This window comes from Tachysurus fulvidraco, chromosome 1, assembly GCF_022655615.1.
Source record: "Tachysurus fulvidraco isolate hzauxx_2018 chromosome 1, HZAU_PFXX_2.0, whole genome shotgun sequence".
NCBI classification, from domain to species: Eukaryota; Metazoa; Chordata; class Actinopteri; order Siluriformes; family Bagridae; genus Tachysurus; species Tachysurus fulvidraco.
In genome coordinates, this window is record NC_062518.1 from 27,477,013 (window position 1) to 27,490,930 (window position 13,918).

At 40.8% G+C, this 13,918-nt stretch overlaps 1 protein-coding gene across 7 annotated transcripts in view; it reads left to right on the forward strand.

Moving 5' to 3' along the window:
* ctnnd2b (catenin (cadherin-associated protein), delta 2b) overlaps window positions 1–13,918 on the forward strand; it is an 85,193-nt gene that overhangs the window by 43,655 nt on the left and 27,620 nt on the right. For 4 of the 7 annotated variants that reach the window (XM_047817753.1, XM_047817767.1, XM_027169279.2 and 1 more), the window contains 6 exons: window positions 775–891; window positions 4,934–5,103; window positions 7,928–8,450; window positions 9,094–9,237; window positions 10,695–10,929; window positions 13,131–13,187. In XM_047817753.1, coding sequence (XP_047673709.1) covers window positions 775–891; window positions 4,934–5,103; window positions 7,928–8,450; window positions 9,094–9,237; window positions 10,695–10,929; window positions 13,131–13,187 — 1,246 coding nt within the window. The remainder of the gene's footprint in view (window positions 1–774; window positions 892–4,933; window positions 5,104–7,927; window positions 8,451–9,093; window positions 9,238–10,694; window positions 10,930–13,130; window positions 13,188–13,918) is intronic. The other 3 variants (XM_047817755.1, XM_047817758.1, XM_047817763.1) reach the window with 2 other exon arrangements.

Consider the following 13,918-nt stretch of genomic DNA (forward strand, 5'->3'; position numbering starts at 1 on the left):
GAGAGCGAGTGGGTGGTCAACTCCACACTGTTTTTAACTCTCAGCCAGGTACAGTGAAAGGGGCACATTAATCAGCGCAGTTAATCAGCAAAATAGCATGACTGATGGGAGCTAGTGTTGAGAATGTAATTACTGAAACAGGATCCTGTAATGTCTCTTCCTAGCAGGTATGTAATTGTATCCAGCCAATTTCGAGGAGCTGAAAATTCCAGTAACAAATAACAGACAAAATAGATTTAAAAAAAAAAAAACAACTGAAACCTCTATGGTTTGTTTAATTGACGGGTCAAACAAAGCTATATTGATACGATTTATTCAGACAAATAGTTGGAATAAAAATAGAATCGTATAAACGAGGCAGGTTTATATCTATGTAGCCATTAAATCCCCACATCCACACAAAAGTCTGTGGCCATAAAGTGTGTATGGTAATTTGCGAAAGAAAATCATCATTTATCCGAGTGATATTGCCCATTTTAATCAGGCAACTAGTATATCATTTGGACCCGAGTTTGAGGCATACATCGGAAAATCAGGAAAAGAAATCGCTTTACTTTTACCTCAGTGTATGTTTGGCCCTAAAGTGCTGGCATACATCCTTCTGTAGCAGTCTTGGCTGGTTTTCTTCACTCTGTTGCAGTTCTGCAAATGAGAAGTAAAATTGCACGAGATAGAGTGCCAGGATTTTCATCTGCTTTCGCATTTCGTTGATGTCCAGAGCCAAAACCAGATCCAATGTAATTTCCTTCTCTCGCCCTGTGCCTGTGTGGCTAGACGGACAAAAGGACATAGAGGACGAGCTCACCACTGGCCTGGAGCTGGTGGACTCCTGCATCAGATCCCTGCAAGAATCTGGCATTCTGGATTCCCAGGAGTTTGCAGCAGGTGAAAGTAAGAACTGTTCCTTCTCTGTGGTGATGTTTGCAACGAGGAATTTTTCAGTAGTTAGGAACAGGGTAGAAGCTTGCACTTTGTCTAGGATCCTGTGGAAGCCAAGAAAAAAGCAGCAGGAGAAAGTGTTTTTCTTCCTTTTCTTAACTTTCTTGGGTGTCATGTAGTGAAGTGGTAACTGAGTATGAGTACTAAGGTAGAGGTTGGGTGGTTGGCTGTCCTGTCACTCAGTTTCTACTACACTACTCCCACTCAATTACTACCTTACTATTACAGTGGTACCCCGCTTATCGACCTTAATCCGTTCCTTAAAACCGGTCGAAATGCGAAAAGGTTGAAGAGCGAATGTAATTATCCCATAAGAAATAATGGATACCCAATTAATCCGTTCCCGGCCTCCACCGAAACCCAGTAATTAACAATTTTTGCCCTGTTTTTAGCAGTATTAATGCTAAATAATACATAAAATAATACAGGTACATAAATAATATTGTATATACTACAGTAAAAAGTATAAATTAAAAACTTTACAAAAGTAAAAAAAGAAATGATTGTACTGTACTGTACTTACTCGTTAAGTCTCAGTGATGGCTTGATGGAGTGGGCGGGAGGAGACTGAGTGGTGGTGTTAGTTGGATGAGGATGAGCCCTCACTGCTAGGAGGAGGGGAATCAGCCTCTGGGGATTGACCGCTAAATAACACTAATATTGTTCACAAACCGAAGTTTAATTTACGATAGATGCTCTCTCCACAAAGGCTGAGGCGAGACTGGGAAGATCCTTCCCCTCGCGCCACGTAAGTCGAGGTCGATAAGCGGGGAATTGGTCGTTCAGCGGGCACAAATTTCGTTCATAAAACTGTTCGCTAAGCGAAAAGGTACCACTGTACCACCCAACCTCTACCTTAGTACTCTTTCTTTTCTTAACTTTCTTTGGTGTCAATAGTGAAGTAGTAACTGAGTAAGAGTACTATGGTAGAGGTTGGGTGGTAATAGTAAGGTAGTAACTGAGTGGGAGTAGTGTAGGACTGAGTGACAGGACAGCACACATACAGGACAGTAGTGAAGGAGTTTGAGTGGCAATAATGAGGTAGAGGTAAAAGAATTAAAAAGTCACAGATGCCCCTTTTCTACCAAAAAGACCTGGGTGCTGGTTCAGAGCTAGTGCTGGTGCTGGTTCAGAGTTGCTTCCACTGGTGAGCCCTGTAAGAACCGGTTTGACTTTCTATCGGCTAGAGAGTCAACACAGAGCCAAGTGTTATGTCACTGTATACTGTACATGTCATGTTTCCCAGCAACGTTAGCGCAGCAGCGGCAAACACAACATCAACAATGGCGGTGTTGTTTACTGTTAATGCTCATGACTTTGTGAACCTACATTGCCATCCAAACGCGGCGAATCCAACATGTACGTGCAGCTTCATGTAATCTGTATAAAAGGAAGTTGCAGTCGAGAAAGTACATAACATTATTTTATCATTAACACAGAAAAATGCTAGCCTTGGCATGTAGCCAAATACAGAATATCATGTGTGCTGATAATCGATCATATTGCAGTAAAGTAAAAGTGTATTAAACATTGGTATACTTAAGGTATATTATCAAAGGCGCTAACAGTAGGCCCGCCCACAGCCCCTGACGCAAGTCTAGACCAGCGTTTTGATGCTACTTAAGAACCACTTTTCCTGGTTGAGAGCCGGTGCTTTGGGTATCGAAAAAGAAAGAACTGGTTCTAAATTAGGCTCTGGCTCTGAACCAGCACTCAAACTGCCTTGGTGGAAAAGGGGCAAGTGGTGCTTGGCAGTACTAAGGTAGGATCTGAGTGGGTGGCAGTATTGAGGAAGGAGTTGAGTGGGTAATAGTACTCAGGAAAAGGGTTGAGTGGGTGGCAGTACTGAGGTAGGAGTTGAGTGGTGGCGGTATTGAGGTAGGAGTTGAGTGGGTGGCAGTATTGAGGTAGGAGTTGAGTGTGTGGCAGTATTGAGGTAGGTGTTGAGTGGGTTGCAGTATTGAGGTAGTAGTTGAGTGGGTAATAATACTCAGGTAAGGGTTGAGTGGGTGGCAGTACTGAGGTAGAGGGTGAGTGGGTGGCAGTAGTGAGGTAGTATTTCAGTAGGAGTACTGAGGTAGAGGTTGGATGTCAGAAGCAAAGTAATAATCGAGTAGTGAGGTAGAGACTGAATATAAAGCGGTTCAGAATTTGTACTTCTAGATAGTTCCTCACAGAATCACCATTTGGAGTAAGAATCTGACTGATGTGGGTGAGAATCGAATCTGCCAGATGCAGGCACAGATAATGGAGGCTTGCAGGTGTTCGCCACTCAGGGCCTGCTCCCTCTGCGCTTTCTATTCACCTCCTTTCACTGAGAGAATCCTCTGCCCTCTGCTGTATTCAGAGCATGTGGCACAGAGCACTACCTGTTATGACACATTATCAATGTCAATAGCTGCATGTGTGAATTGCAGCTCTTGACCATAAGTGGGCTATGACATTGCTCTCAGTTTGTGGCTTTTCTTCATGCCTGCAAATTGGGGCACAAATAATATCGCTTCGAAAGTAATCACATGTGCATTCATTGCACTGAATAGATCAGGCTGATCTCATGTAAAACAGACAGATGCATACAGAGCAGCATGAAGCATAGACATTTTGGGAAGGTTCAGAAAAGCTTTTAAATGTTACGGCTTGATAAACAAATTATGAGAGAAACTGATTTTGCTAGCATACGATCAGAGAGAAAATATATGTTTTCTTTAATTATCATACCTAAATTATCTATAACATTGTGTATACCTGATCAACGCTTTAAATTCTTTTGCATGAGGATATATTTGTTCAGATGGTTTTAAAGTAGCAACCGGACTGAATCTTGACTGGGTTCAACCTGAAAATAGGTCAAGCAGAACAATGATAAAACCCCAGAGAGAGACACGACTGAGGAAGTCATACTCGGTCACCAACTACCTGAATAAACACAGCTCTTTCAGCTGCCATTCTGTCTGACACCAGGAACTGTGCACAAATGGACTTTAAGAGAGAGAGGCAGCAGCCTAGGATTATACATTTATAAATCCTGAAGCTTACTCCATAAAAGCTCCAGGGAGTGAACTTTAAAGTGTCTGAAGTGGTTTTGATAGTAAAGCAAAGGCATTTTTCAAAAAATAAATAAATAAATAAATAAACGGCTAGATTTGACCAGTTCTTGATATTTTTGGGTCATATGAAATGACCCAGTTTTCAGTTGTTTATGAAGTGCATTATTAATAGTGCGATATTGTGTGATTGTTTGGTTCACTGAGATTTTCATTGTAAACCTGAGTTATAACAAACTGGTCTTGACTCTTACAAGACAGAACGCTCTGTCTGCTTTGTCCATAAAGTTATTTTGTACATCCACACCCTTGTAAAACAGACAGCCCTCTGTGGCACTGACTGGCTGACATCGTTTGTGAAGCACGTATTATGATAGAGCAGAAGCTTTTGTGGCAGACCTTGTGCCATCCGGATCAGCGTGAGCTCTCAGAAGCAGCCGAGCAGCTCAGCCTCCTTCTGTGTCTGAGAGGAAGATGCAAACGATTGGCAAACGTGATTTCTGCTCCTGCTGGCCCCATTCTTCATGACATGAGCTCACTGACTCCTCCAGTCCTGATTAATTATACATGCCCACTACATCCATCTCCATTCCTGAACCTGGAGGGGAGAGGGCTAAAAGAGCGAGAGAATGGGAGAGGGAATGCGAGAAGGAGGGGCGGATAATAGTGATGGAGGGTGAGAAGGGAAAACAAGCAAGAAAACATTGTGTTGTTTGAGAGAGGGATGGTGAGAAAGTAGGGAGGCGCATGACGAGGATGATGAGGAGGGAGACGGGAAGTCTGTTGGTGGGAGACAGGGAGGAGGCAGAAAGCAAAGAAATCTGAGCTGGTATAGCAAGGAGCATTGCATTAAACTTACACTGTATAGATACATAATAAAGTACTGAATCTAAAGAACGTAGGAACAATAAAGGATACTTGCTTCATACATGTTTGTCTCCTCCACCCAGGAGCAGGCATCCTGTCCCAGAGTGCTTTACAGCTCAATAATCAAGAGGGCACCTTCCCTTATACTGCTGGTTACCATAGCAGCCAGACCCTGGCCCTGGGAGACCCGGCGACCTCCCAACCCCTAGCACGCGGTGCTCAGGTGGGAGGAGCCGTGCACAGCTACAATCAGGTAGGACTCGGTTACTATTCCCTCTGGAAATCCAATACTACCATGCTAGTGTACTCTCCCATTCATGGGACTCTTTGTGCTCTTTGTTTTGTGCTCTGTTGGGTTGGTTCTGTAGGGTTCCTCTTAAAAATCCATTCAAACGATTTAGCATCCAGTGTCTGAATTCATTTTAATTTAATTCAGCTGACTATTTAATGTCGTCGCACTTTATTATCGATTTTATACTTCTAGTTTTTTAATTGACATCAGTAGACCTGACAAAACTATCAATAAATTCTCAACATATTACGGTCGATGTTAAGATAGCCGATGATCTGTACACGTCCTATAGATATATTGTCCTATATGTTTAATAATGAATTTATAAACGATCGACTTCTCTCATTTGCTACGATTTTATTTGAATAGTCCAGTTAATGTCAGTTTGACGACAGTTTAAGTTTAACTCGTAGAGTTATCCAAATTAAATGTTAGCTGTACTTTTTGTACTATTACAGATAAAGCAAATTATTACCAGCAGTTCTACACCGTCTATTTAATTTGCATAGATCAATGATTCTCACTGGGATTTGGGCTCCAGACATCTGTTACACATAGCTAGTTGGTCCATGGGTTTTCATTTGTTTTACATTGCTGGAAAGCACAAATATCTGTTATTATATTATTTTTGGCCAAATCAGGCCAAAAATAATCTCAACTAGTGTGTTTTGATATTGAAAGGATTTGGGAAAAAATACACTATGGCTCCAATAAATAGGCAAAAACCTGATATATAGCACACATTAAAACAATAACCGTAATTTCTGAGTATTTTTGGATGAAATGTTTAATAAACTAAATTTTACGGAGCGAGTCTGTTATTGTAAAACGAGTGCCTGATACAAATCACAGAAAAAGGAAAATGTAATAGTTTGATCGTAAGATTTATTATTTCATGTGTTGTTATTTACTCAGTGTAATATAATACCGCTGTCAAGTCTATGCTGGCATCTGCTTCCACAGAACATACAAATTATATTTCCCAACATCCTCAACAAACCACATCACATCACATCACTCAACAAACCACATCACAACATGTCCTTTCAGAAAAAGTGGGTTTCCAATCAGACACAACTCCTTTACCCCAACAACTGACTTACTCTCTTTCTACTTTCTTTTCTAGTTCTTCCCTGACACTTGGTCTGCTTTTGAATAGCTGCCTGAGATTCACATACAAAATTTATAAAATTGCCTTCATGCAAGAATTCATGGTATTTCACATCATTCTCCACACAAGCTGAATATTTTTCAATTTAAATACTTACTACATACAATACAGAATATAGCGTACTAGCATTGGTGACCTTAGATGCTCAAATTGACCATTTTCAGTCTATACGCACACGCACACACATACAAACACACACACACACACACACATGACAGATAAAAAAATATATATATCTGGACATTTTTCCTGGCATGTCTACTACTGTGTGTATGATTTAGCTCGTTGTCTAATTATAAAAGCCTTCATAAGCTGAGTCACAGTCATCAGAGCTGCAAAATCACACAATATCAAATTCCTGTCTTAAACATGTAGCAACACAATGCCTATGTGTGCATCTATACCAAACAATATTATACATTACACAATATTAGGATATTTTGTTATATAAAACTAATGAGTCCAGTGCATAGTTATGAAGGGTCCTCCGACCAATTTTTGTTAGATACTAAATGGTATTAGTTGTTTTGTGGTTCCTAAACGGAATAATGATAGTTTTCAGAAAAATAAAAATGCAGTTTCTGTGTTATAGGCACATAACTTTAGCAGTGCTGAATTTAGTTGATGAAGATAGGATGATTATGATCTTTAGGATGATTAACTTATAGCTCGTTTAGAGTTTTGTCCCAAATGCCATGCTACAAACTATGCACTCCCGTATATACTGTACGCTACCGTCTAGTGTATGAACACAAGGGTGGTAACGTCTCAAAAGAACTTCTTTCAAATGACACATCAAATCAAACAACACACACATAGTGTGATGCTGCTGGCTTTAGCAGAATGAAGTGGCTAATTAAAAATGTTGTTTGTCAAATATTTTGCACATAAATCATGGGCTAATTTAAAAGACATCATTTTGTAAGACATCTTGTCCACCAGAGTGTCGTCAGACATCTTGAAAATGTTTTCTCGTCCAGCGTTAGCGACTGGTAGCTTCGCTTCTCTTCCACTAGGTAAGCAATGCTGCGAGTGTTGAGTGCATGAAGTGTCCACGCTCGCTTTTTTTTTGGTTGAATAAGAGCATCATCCAGGTACCTGAAGTGCACTTCTTCTTGGTGGAATTTTCACTGTGAACACACTCCTCACACTATTTATACTACAGAAATAGGGCATAAGTATGTGGTTTGGGACGCGACTTCGGGATTATATAATGAAGGGGGGGGGAACGCAATGCTTGTTTGGCACTCTGAGCTTCTTGAGCTTGGCTGCCTGTGCTGGGCATTAATTTGAAATGAACAGCCAAAGAGCACTTAACAGTTTCATACCTTGGATTTAGAGCAGTTAAAAGTGCTAAAAAAAAAAGCTGGTAAAGCAAAAGCCTCTTTGAGAGTGGTACAGATTCATGGTGTAATCTACCGAACTTGGTGATCTTTTTTTATTTATTACAAGTGTTGCTCATATTAAACTGATGTCGTTTGTTGTTGTTGTTTTAAATAAAACATGGAATAAAAAAGCTGTTAATTTATCATGAAACATGACTCATGGCCATTAGTAGTGCACAGTGATTAAGGACCACCAACGTAACCCTTTTCTTACTGTTCACTCTGCTAGGTGACATCTAGCCGTGCAGCCCAGCTGGTGGGCAATGACCTGGGCGCACATGCCCAGTCCCGAGACTCACTGGCACAGAGCCATGGCAGTGCTTTCCACTTGCCTGACACTCAGCCTTCAGTCTATTACTCATGTGCCACCCTGCCAGCTCAACGTGTGAGCTCTCCTCTCTCCATGCAGGCCCTGGGCTCTCCCTCCAAACTCCAGAGGCTTGGCTCAGCCTCGGACATGCCCAGCTACGCCACTCTGCAGCGGGTATCCTCGCCCAAGCAGTCGCCCAGTCGCCTGGCCAAATCCTACAGCACCAGCTCGCCCATAAACATGGCAGCCGGAGGGGCAGCATCCGCCTCACCTGGGCAGGGCAACGCCACTGGCTCACCCCCTCTCCACCAGCTCAGCTCAGCTGTCGGCAGCTACGCCACTCTTTCACCTGCCAAACGTTTGCTGCACTCCTCGGACCAGTACAAGATCTCCCATGAGCTCTATGCCAACGCGACACTGCAGAGACCTGGCAGTCTTGCAGGTGAACACTATATCTCTGACTTACAACTTATACTATACTACAACACACAAACACACAAGTCTCATGAGTCCCTCCGATGTCCTCATTTCGAGACCACAGAATATAAAATCATATAGCGTCTGTTGGTAAGGGGTCAAATTCGTAAAACGTTTCCTAAAAACTGCAGGCAGTTTCAATGCTCAGGACCAACATGGGTCCCAAAACATACAAACGGTCAATGCTCATCCAGGTAACAACACACAGCAATAAGAATCGAGGGCATGTGAACTATTTAACTGGTTTATTTGTGTAAATTAATTTTTTTTTAGACTTGTAAACGTACGTTATGTGAAATAGCTTATTTAGGGCAGAACTATATAACAACATACAGCAATTTATTCGATCCCTCTTATTTCTTTCAAATTATTAACATTTTTCAACGTTATATATCAATTTTACATGCATTATTATGCAACATGTGCAATATCTACCGTATACATATAATTAAAATATACTCCTTTACATACAGCGTGTCTAGTTTCTGTTTCGTTTCGTTTATGCTGCACTGCAAACACAGTGCTTAATCTTAGCTTTCATTTTAGTTTATTTCATTGTAGACTATTTTCTTCTTGTTTAACACCATTTGATGATCATATGACTCCAGGCTCCAGGGGCTCTTACAGCAGTCAGCACAGTCACCTGGGCACTGAGCTGCGCCCCCTGCAGTCTCCTGAGCACCACATTGACCCCATCTACGAGGACAGGGTCTATCAGAAAGCACCGTTGAGGAACTTCACCCAGGGCCAGGGTAAGACAGCACATGACAGTCTTTCACTCGTCACTTCTTTTTGCTTACTTTTATGCTAATATGATCGTTTCGAGCAGGTCAGACGAATTTCCCGCTGGGTTTCAGTTTTTTCTTTTTAAATCAAAATCCCTTTCACACCACATGTAGTGACAGGTAGGTGTTTGAAGCTGCCTGAGAATCAACTACAAACTGACTTCATTATTGGAGCGTCAACATATTGTGCAAAATGTTTTCATTCACAGATTAGATTTTTTTTTTTTTTTTTTTTTCCCCACCTGTAATTATTTAGCAGTATTGTCATTTCGTTTCTAGGCCTATTTCCACTTTGCTGTGGAAGTTCTTTTTCTGTCGGGAATCATATAAAACATGTTCCTAATTAACTTTTTATTGTTTTTTTTTTTTATCACTGTTTTGCTTGCTTTTTCATTTTCTTTCTCTCATCCAAGCCTGACACATGTAAGGTACAACATAACAAAGCCGAATGCACCGCATGCTGCTTCATGCAGAATGTTTTAGCTGTAACAATACAGCATAGTATATGAGGCTCTCACTGGGATACATCTACCAGGCTGCTTATAATACATGAGGTGTAACTAAACTTTAAACCTATTCAAGCCTATACTGTACATATTCCTCTAAAAACAATGCTTCCACATCGTGTCAAAATCCTGAAGATTCAATCAGGGTTTTTTAAAAAAAAAAAAAAAACAATGCTTCTCCTAAGCAGGCTGATATGCTGAGCTAATATGCTAGCAGGCTGAGGTAATATGCTAGCATACCAGTTTGCTCCAAAACCAGTTAAATCAATTTAAAAAAAAAATACCTTCAGTGATAAGAAGCAACAAATATGAGATTGTACACTAGTGGAGAACACAGGATTCAGAAATCTCCATTTGACCTTCTAGCTAACAGCAGAACAGGAAAAGTCTGAGCTTCAGTCATGCCCTATTATTGGTAGATTTTGCTAGAACCTGCAAACTCCTGCCAATCTCTTGGCCAGAGAGCTAATGGTTAATTAGCCATGTCTATTTTTGTGGCGTTCTGGTGCACAGTTCTTCTGCTGCTAAGAGTCCGAACGGATCTTCCCTCTGTTATACGGTTAGCAGCGCACGATAAATAAAAAAACCTGAGCAACCTCTAGCCAAACACTGTGTCATTAAGTTTACATTATTGTAGTTTTATGGTTTAATCGATTGGTAATGGATATCTAAGTCACGTGTTCAAGCGGTGCTTACTTTTGTATTGTTGTGTAGAGACCCCACTATTAATCTGAGTTGTGTGCATGGATATAAAACCCTGCGTAGTGTGTAATGACACTGGAGAAACAGAATGAGATGTGTAGATGTACAGCTTCTGTATATTTGGCCTTATAATTTAAACATTGACTGATAACATTCGCTTACTTATTTTCCCTGAGCCTTGAACTCTATATATTGCACCTATATTTTTGCTCGCAGCTCCATCCTCTCCTGGCGTCGAGCCCATCCCCCTGCAGCGCACAGGCAGCCAGAATGCCACAGGCACCTTTCCTCGCTCCAATTATGCTGCCGCACCAGACTACGCCAACCCATATCGCACTCTGCAGTTCTGCCCGTCAACCGACTCACCCTACAGCAAATCAGGCCCTGCACTGCCACCTGAGGCCACGCTGGTCAGGTCACCTTCTGTGGACAGCATCCAAAAGGACCCCAGGTGAGCAGAAGCCTCCAATTCGCATTCAGCCATTGACTGAAGTGAGATCAACAGGTTTTAATAATATTGTCACACACACACACATACACAGAATGTTAATGAAATGCTGAACAGCACGAGTTAGAGCACTTACTGTATCAATTCACTTTCCAACTGCCTCGAGGTCACCCTATCATCAAATATCATAAATGCACGATGCTTTGGTGGTCAGCATGATAGAGATGAAGGGCAGTTAGTTGTAAAAATGATTGTTTCTGTCATCCTAATTGCTATGATGTTCGTTATTGGATTGTGAGAGTTACAAGGCCACTGATACCTGATACACCTAAGCATTATATCATGTGGGTACGACCTATAGCAGGGCTGTGGGGCTCCTTTCTGTTGTTTTGGCTTGACCTCGTTTGTTTTGTTGACTTCTTATCATCTCTTTTGTTTTTCCCTTCATGTTTGCGTTCTTCTATCGTGTGTGCACACTGCCGGTGCCGCGGAACCCGTACGGCTTGTGACGCGTTGCATTTATTGACCGCAGCCAAAGCCACAGCACCCTGACACGTACATATAGTTCTATACGTTTGAGAAGCGTTATCAAGTAAAGACTTATATTTGGGAAACTCTTTCCAAAGATTTACATTGGGTGTATATGTGTGTATAAGTAGGAAAGGTAGATGCCGCATTATCACCTCGTTCATTCTTTAACACGTCCGCAGCCTAACAAAAGGCGACAACTGAACTAAATAAGTTCAATTCGATGAAGAGAAATTAGCAAAAAAAATAAAATAAATCATACAATTTTACACACTTGAGGCTGGCAGTGTAAATGTAAAGATATCGGCACTGCCTTCAATATGAGTTTTAACTGCTGGAAACTTTAGTAGAGAGATGTAGCTAATGCAAATTTAATCGTAAACCAAAACATCCCTGCAATGTTTTTTTAAATCTAGTACATAGTTATTAAAATAGCTACACTGACAATATCTATAATGGTAGTTTTGGTAGAGTGGAGAAACTATACTGCAAAATTGACATTAAGGCAGTTGACCTTTTTGACACTTGCCTGTTGCTAATGACTTCTTCGTCTTCATCACAAACACACTTCACCAGCAACAACATAAGATTAATTAAAGATTTAATCTGTTGTTTCAAATCAAGAGGGTGTAGTCCTGCATTTTACAATCTTATAACACGCACCTCATCCCGGTCAAAAGAACGCTGGTGAAAAACAAATAAGAAAAAGTACAGATTCTTGCTTGAATAATTTGTGTGTTCAGGGGCTCTACAGTTTTTATGTGCTGTATATGTATATTTACTGTTATTTACTGATGCTTGGAAACTACTACAGCACATAAGTACCACAGAGGAAAAAAGGTCTAGAGTACACAAAACTTCTTATAGCTTTCATTGCAAATTAAATAAGCTCTTCTTCTTCTCAGTAATAGTCCAACTGCCATCTTATTCATTTTAATTTTTACAAGTTATTCTCAGGCAAACGCCTTGCTCGCCCCTCACCTAGGCCAACAAACAAATTGCTTGGCGCTGTTTATGATTCTTGCATCCAAATGCTCATTGCGTTTGGAGTAATTTTGGAATCTTTGGGGCAGCTCAATGCGGCATCTAGTTTTCCAGTACCTTTACACCTTTATTTGGAGGGGTGGGGTTCGTGGGTGGAGGGGTCACACATACGCTTCATTATTCAGCTGACTTTTAGATGACACCTAAAGCTCTGTTGCTATACACTTCAGTTATTGGAAAGGGATCACCATACAGTAGGAGCACCAGGTATCATTGAGGTAGCAGATTATTTCTAAGCAAAGTAGCGACACTGGAACTGTAGTGTGTGTACGTGTGGCATGGATGTATCAGGCACAGCAGAAATAAAGATCCGGCTAAAAGATGGCGTAAGCAATTAGATTTGAAATCCTGACACACCTGTCTTACCTATCTGCATCAAGCATGCTGCAGGGCTTCTCATGTAGCAACACACCGAACTACGAATAACCGTCCACTGCACTAATGAGAACCTCTTCATGAGCGCATGTCCATGTATTACGCTAGGGGGAAAAACTTAAACTTAACATCAATACGTTCTTTTTTTTCTTTTTTTAATTTTATTTATTTATTTTTTTACTTTAAATGTCAAACCCCTTTGTGCTAGCCACCTACCCTTTCTCTTTTTTTCTCTCTCTTTGCCTGTCTCCTGATAGGTACGACCCTGAATTCCTTGTCTGGAATCAAAATCAAGCCGAACAAAGAATGACAAAGTAATGCAGCTTTTTATTTTACATTCTCCTTTTCCTCTATTTTCTCTTCTCTACTTTTACCTATTATATAACAGACACTGTTAGAGCACACCACTGCATGCGAAAGGGAAAAAAAAAAAGACGACTTTCAGCTAAAAACGATGAGATTTTCGGAATATTTTTATAGATGCAGCATAGACTTAAATCCCTCCAGTGTGTCTTCAGCAGTTTCGACTAAAATAATAAGAGGTCTGCTTCTCTAGTCCATCTAAGACTTTTGATGAATATCAGTAGATCAGAAATAAGGTTTTTTATATATATACATATATACAGTGTTGTGCAAAGGTTTCAGGCAGGTGGGGAAAAATGCTGTAAACAAAGAATGCTTTCAAAAAATGGAAGTGTTAAACATTTATTTTCATAAATGAACAAAATGCAGTGAATGAACAAAAGAGAAATCTAAATCTAATCAATATTTAATGTGACCGCCCTTTGCCTTCAAAACAGCAGCAATGCTTCTAGGTACACTCGCACACAGTTTTTAAAGGAACTCGGCTGGTAGGTTGTTCCAAACAGCTTGGAGAACTAACCACAGATCTTCTGTGGATGTCGGCTTTCTCACATCCTTCTGTCTCTTCATGTAATCCCAGACACACTCGATGATGTTGAGATCAGGGCTCTGAGGGGGCCGTGCCATCACTTCATGCTGGTTTGAAGGCAAAAGTTAGTAACACCAAATATTGATCTGATTT